The sequence below is a fragment of the Macrosteles quadrilineatus genome, unplaced genomic scaffold, assembly GCF_028750875.1.
Source record: "Macrosteles quadrilineatus isolate MER2022 unplaced genomic scaffold, UCM_ALF_1.0 Scaffold_2__2_contigs__length_208266976, whole genome shotgun sequence".
Classification (NCBI taxonomy): Eukaryota; Metazoa; Arthropoda; class Insecta; order Hemiptera; family Cicadellidae; genus Macrosteles; species Macrosteles quadrilineatus.
In genome coordinates this window covers 148,402,391-148,409,290 of record NW_026542595.1, presented here as the reverse complement: position 1 = coordinate 148,409,290, position 6,900 = coordinate 148,402,391, and the positions used below count along the sequence as shown (strand labels likewise).

The 6,900-nt window shown below is 30.6% G+C and overlaps 1 protein-coding gene across 1 annotated transcript; it reads right to left on the bottom strand.

Annotated features, from left to right (window-relative positions):
- Positions 1–250: 250 nt before the first annotated feature.
- LOC128987258 (general odorant-binding protein 19d-like) lies at positions 251–6,211 on the bottom strand. The gene is made up of 7 exons (XM_054408014.1): positions 6,130–6,211; positions 4,957–5,026; positions 4,076–4,128; positions 3,493–3,528; positions 2,229–2,349; positions 947–1,017; positions 251–408 (listed from the first exon to the last, which is right to left on the bottom strand). Exons 1-7 carry the CDS (start codon positions 6,178–6,180, stop codon positions 382–384), a joined length of 429 nt encoding a protein of 142 aa, XP_054263989.1. The 5' UTR covers positions 6,181–6,211; the 3' UTR covers positions 251–381.
- Between the last annotated feature and the right edge of the window lie 689 nt (positions 6,212–6,900).

Below are 6,900 nucleotides of genomic sequence, written 5' to 3'. Positions count from 1 at the left end.
CTACCTATTGTAATTTAAGGCTGCTCTTATTTAGTAAATATTAACTATTTGTCCTTTAGTTTGTACGATTTTTTATTAGTGTACCTGTGCAAAAATACTGTTATAAAAATCTGTTGTAAATAATGGTGGCAAAGTTTTATCTTTGAATATACCATTACAGTGTCAAGGTTTAACCAAAGAAATAAGGCATCAGGAATTTAATCTTTGTGTGTTTTGGTTCATCAGGGTTTAAAGTAATGGTCATAAAATGTAGGCAATAATGAAAACATTTATTATCACAATTTAATTTAAAAATAAACAACACCTACATCTAACGTATACTTATTCTTAAGTAGTTTCATCAGGACAACCTTCGATGAAGTTTCATTCTTGATGCTCTCCTCAGTCAGTTTCATATTTGATGTTTTGCTGAAAATAAATAATTTATTAAGTATGAGAGAACTTTAAAGTAGCTTTATAATCATTTTATATTTTCATTCAAACAACACTAGTGATATTTATTTTAGTTTTGTGTAAGAGAATATTCGAAACCCGTTATCCCAATGGAATCGCCGACCCATAACGTTATCGAATCACTACATTTGAATTTGAAGATACAATTTGCACTAATGTAATACATTAGGTGTCAAATTCTCTTTCCCCTTCAATTTAAACAGTGCACCAACGTTGAAGAGGCTGAAATTATGATTAAGGAAAACGTAAAAACTAAATTATGTTTTACTTATAAAAGCATTTGAACTGAAAAACGTTTATTGTGGATTCCAAAGTCAGATTGTATAATGGTAACAAGTTTATCTACTCCAACTATGTAAAGTAATCTCAAGCTTGGTTACTAAATGCATATAAACCGACATTATATCAACAAGACTCGCTACTTCGTAAAAAGATATATTTTTATCAGAGCTTCAATATAGATTCGTTAACTACAAAATACAGAAACACATACCTGAGAAGCCTTTGTCTTGGCACAGGTCAGGTGTTTGACTGCAGCTTCGCATTTGTCCAGTCCTTCAACATCTGAAAATAATCAAATTTACAATTAAAGAAAAACGCTTCGACTCTCACGTAGGCCTACTTATACACTTTGAATTTTCAATGGACGAATATTCATGTTCATGTCATGTTATTCCTTAGTGTAGAACATGGTTCTGTGTCATTGGCTACTTAGGATATAAATGAAGTTCTTATCATGGTATACAATTTTAATCTTGCTTGAATGCCCAATCACGCTTAAGTTTACAATGTTGATTAAATGTTTTTATGGTGCCCCGCGCTAGACCACTATTTACACTGCACGAATACTAGAACAGACACTGTATGGATCATTAACATAAACAAATGACGTAACTGGCCCAAATCCTGTACTAATAATATTAACATATGGCAGACAGTTCCATTATTTAAGCAATGTTAAAATAATGTTTACTTTATGGCCAGTAACATGATTGATTTGTTTATGATTTACGCCGTATCTTTTCTAGCATTCGTGGTACACTGCAAACAAAACAAAATCTCCGCAAACCTCATCACTTGTGTATTTGTGTACCTATTGTATGAATTGTATAGTATTGTATTGTATGTACGACAAGAGACGATGTATATTTGTTTTACTCAGCGGTAGCTCGACCTCAACCTCCTCACTTGTGTATTTGTGTATTGTAGGCCTATGTATTGTATTGTATGTACACTATGGTATTGTATGTACGACAAGAGACGATGTATATTTGTTTTACTCAGCGGTAGCTCGACCTCAACCTTCACCTTTTGTCTCCAGCTGATCCATTAACAACAACAACAAACCTTTTGTAAAAGAGTATCATAATGGCTCAAATTTTCATTTCATACATCCCATATGTCTTCTTTTAGTTGATAATATTTATTCAAATACAAAACTATAATAGCTCAAAGATCTTCTCATGAACGACTTGAAGTTGTATAATCTCATTAGCATTCCGTGCTGTGATAGTATGAGAAATACGGTGTCGAAGAGTATACAAAGTATCTCTTCGAGTTAACCACGATTAAAACTTTAAAAGACATAAAACTCTATTATGTGGCTCACTCAGAACATAAGAATGCAATAGGTAATTTGCGGTAGAGTATTTAAAAGTTAGAGTTCAAAGGCTTGCAAATCAAGCCCAATTATAAATCCAGGTAATTGTATCAATATTTGAATATAGTTTCACGAGGAGAGAATTATCGGATATGTGATTGGACTTTTCACTCACCGATCTTGCTGCATTCCTCAGCAATGGCTAGAGACTTCTCGATGTTCTCGGGCTTCTCTTCAAAAACCTTGCTGAAGTATTTCTTGGCTCCCTCAGGATTGTATTTGCCCTCGCTGTCATACTGTCCACAACAAAAAAATTATTACACTGTATTATGTAGCAAATTAGTAAAATCAGGTACAAAAAATTTAACAGTGTGTAGGTCGTTAAACAGAATTTATGTTGTCAAAGCTAAATTGTAATAAGCTATGGAAGGTTAAATTTGTATTTTACATTGTTTTTAAGCTGCTCGTGTTTCATACACCATACAGACATTTTGTGTAACTAACTGTATCATAAACTAAAGCATTAAAATAAGATGAATATAGGGTTTACTAAAGGAATTTGTAGCAAATTGATTTAACATGAGTAAACAAATAATAATTTCCTAAATAAAGAATTTACAAAAAAAAGTAAATAAAACACAAATACTATTCTAATATATTTTGACTAAGAGAAACAAAAACGATTACTAGCAAACTAGACAATAATTATTTAAGTTAAAATAAAATGTCTATAACAAAAACCGAAAGAAATTCATCGCTTACTTTAGTAGGGACCAATACATGGACTAAGTTGCATATTCCACTAATTTTGTGTAAGCCTATTGAAGGAAAAACTAAAATTGTTAAGAAATATGTTGCTTTTAAAGAAATTATAGATATTAACTCAGAAAAAGTGGACTTGGTTTTCACATTGATTTACTCACTTAACTCAAATTGCATTTACATTTTAAAGTAAAAACAAAAACATTTTAATAATTAGAAACATATGATTCAAATACAGGATTGATGGTAAAGTCTAACCAGCTTTTGCATTAGGAAATGTTAAAATTTGATAGTAAAAATACATGGTGTACAAAAAACATTTTTCAGACAATAATCAAAAACATTGTGTGAAAACTCAATTTGTTTCCCTCCCAAGATAGGCAATTTTAAGCAAATCATAATATTTATAATAATTTGTTTGTAAATTTCACCAGTTTTTGATCAATAGTGTGTAAAATTGTTGTGATTTGTATAGTTAAAAGGGGGTAAAATTGTTTAGAAGTTTAATAATAAGAAATAATCTACACATAACAGATAACTAATATTTTTATTATTATTATTTAGTACGCCTGATTTTTGTATTGGATGCCTTTGTAAACTTTGCACTCAATAGGTTTTGTTGGATCATTTAGTTGAATGTGAATAAATTGTCTTAATATCAATAAATAAATACTTACAATTTCCCTTTTCTTCAATAGACATTCAACCAGGCACTGCAACATAACACAAAACGTTCATTAGAATTTAGCAAGAAACTTGATAGTCATATAAACACATATTTATTTACATACTTATGACCTTTAAATGCAATTAATAAAAAAAATTAATTGGAACTGATATACTGTAAACGTATGAGAGGGACTGACAGTATATCCGGATGGCATTTAATATTTTAATCAATTTCCAAACTGTAAACTATTTTAGCTCAGTTCAAAATAAATCAAAATATTAAACTAAACAAGAAACTCGCAGTTTCAGTTTGAAAGCCTAATTTTCAACTTTGAACTTTAATATTATCACATAACCATTAAACTGAGTACGTCTGCCAAAAATTGCATAGTTGATTTTTTAAATAATTTGTTTCCTGGAGATAATGTTTAAAGCCGTAACAAATAAACATGCGTAGTTTTAAGCTTGAAAACACCTATTAGTGTCATATTCATACACATTTTCGTCAAATAACACTTTTTTGTAAATAAAAAAAGAGATACAAACATTATTTTTACTAAATAAAGTCTATAAGATTCCACTAGAACTTACCATTCCCTTGTCACTCGTGGGGATCTTCTTCTCCTTGAAGATTTCATCATAGGCTGTAAATAAAACCAAGTTAAACGTCGAGTAAAATAAATGAAACTTCTGTGCAAAATTTGATACGAAAATATGTTCCAAAACAATTAAAGCGTAAATATTAAATAATCTCTGTATGATGGATTATTTCCACAGACTATAAGTTATTTTTTAATATTTGTTTAACACATTCCTTTTTTAAATGTGTTTTCCAAGGGTTGAGCAAATTTATTAGCTTCACCTAAATCAATATAAGCTTCAAGGCCACAAATTATAAACAATCGTGTCGCGTCACTCTTCATGCTAGAATTAATAATTATTTAGATATTGCAGAAAGTAGTAGTTGTCGATGTCCCGATGTTGATAATCTTTTTACTACACAGCGGAAATACCATTTGACTGATTCGCGTAAAATATTACAGGAAACCTTATAAATGCTAACAGATGAGTATTGCATTATTTTACTCCACTCCGCCTTCTAATTCCACCCTTAGTCATCATTAAGTCATATAATCATAAATTTTTCTAAATGTCAAAATTCTCTCCTTACATGTCAAATACAGTGTAGGAGCTCTTTTATATTTTAACTAATGAAAACTTGTTAAACTTAACTATTAAAACCGTTACGATTGCAATGATACGAGGTTTCAGCATATAAGAACAGTGTAATATTTCGACAGTTAAGAATTATTTAGTTATTATCTTTTTCACTTATTGGCGAAGCAAAGTACAAGTACAGCTGCTAGCATATTAAATGCAAGTAAAATATTTTTATTGTTTGTAATACAGATTCATTTTGATTTTATTATTTTGCAACTTTTTTAACATATATATTATTAAGATTAACTCACTCTCCGTTGCTCCAGTTTCTTCCTTGCATTTTTCGTAGTTGGCCTTCGCCTGTTCCTTGTCGATCTTTGCCTGAAAATGTTTGAGAATAAATTAAATTACATTTTCCACCAATATTTAAAGTCCCTTAAAACAGTAATAGAAGTGCAAATAGGTAATGAATATATTACATATGTTTTACAACTATATTATTAACGTAGTCGGTTTCCAGGTGTTAAAAAAAATATTAAAACCAATTTCTTGAGGAATCGTTATGTTAATTAACTAATTCGGTTGATTTTCCTGTTAAAATTTATACATTTATCAATCTAAATTAATAAAATCTGTCAGGACACGAACTAAAAAGGGCAGTAAGCACACTAATTGTAATTGAATAATTTTAATTAGCCATGTTTTATCATCAACCATTAATTACTTTAGATGATGAATAAAAAACTATATTAACCTCCTTAAAATTGTCCAACAAGTATTAGCTATACTACGATTAGAAAACATAATAAAAGACTTAATAGCTTTCTTTAAAATAATATTCTATGTAAGTCATGAAATAAATAAATACAAAAGATATATTGAAATAATCCATAATCACTCTATAGGTACATTCTGGTGAAAATTAAAGTTTTGACTTTAAACTTAAGAGTCTTCCATAGTGGAAGCCATGTTGGATTTCTTCCCCATAAGAACAATGTTAACTTTGGGTCCAAATATCTCATCAGCAAATTGTCATATAATTATGGATAAGGAGTTAAATTTAAGGAATTGCGGTCCTCTAGAGATTGACGTTTTTTATTTCACAATTTTTAATTTTTATAATGAATAATTGGTTATTAATTAGCTTAAAATTAAGCTAATTATTGAAAGGAAATGAAAATGGATTTTCGAAATTCAAAAACCTCAGTCACGAGTCTATTATGTTAAAAATACAAATTATAAATTTCAAAGCTATATCTTAACAAATAACGCCGTTACGTGTCCACAAATGATGTAATGTTTAACATTGTTCTTATGGGGAAGAAATCCAACATGGCTTCCACTAAGGAAGACTCTTAAGAGATGGATATTGTTTTCAAGAATAAAAGGGCTGGCGGTTGTAAAACTATTGATCACAAAAAATAAGAACCAAAGTAAAAACCAAAATAAAGACTACACCATGTTGCATGAATATTATGACTGACCTGCGCAATGGCGAGGACTACACAGAAGACGGCGAGAGAGAGACGGTACATGTTGAGGTCTAGGAAGTAGAGGGTCAGCAACTGAAGAGCAACCAAGAGTCCCCTGTTATATACCTGGGCCACGGTCAAGGCCAGGGGGGCAGAGCCCTAGAGTCTCCTCCCAGGAGGGGGGATAAGGGGTTGTTCTGGATTGATATCGTGTTACTTGATGGATGTCTACAGCTTAAGATAGGCTCTGTATCACCGGTGAGATAGAATGAGTTAGGTTAAAAATAGTTTTTCTTATAAGCAATTACTTTTGAATATTTACTTGGGTTGCATTCAAATCTGAAAATTCCTGGTTCGATGTCCACAGGATCAAATTTAGATCCAAATAATGGATGTAACAGGCTTTCAATTAATGATGTTAGCAATAAAAAACCTGGGCTTGGACCGTTCTCTTACAAAGTTATGACAATGACTATAGCGTAGATACAACATATATACAACGTTTTGTGGTTATTACACTAGCATAATCGGATAGAAATCACAATGGATCGATAGTGCGTTATCTTATGTTTTCCTTGGACGAATTGTGGTGTTCTACTCATCTGGTCATCAGAATCAGAATCTTTTTCAGAAATAATTGTTTCCTAAATGTATGGACACAGAATGCTGACAATATATTTACTTTTTTACATGTAGGTAATTACATACATTGACAAATAAACTAGTTAATTATTTTTTTATCCGTCATCAATCAATAAACATATTTTCCTATTTTTAAGTGGT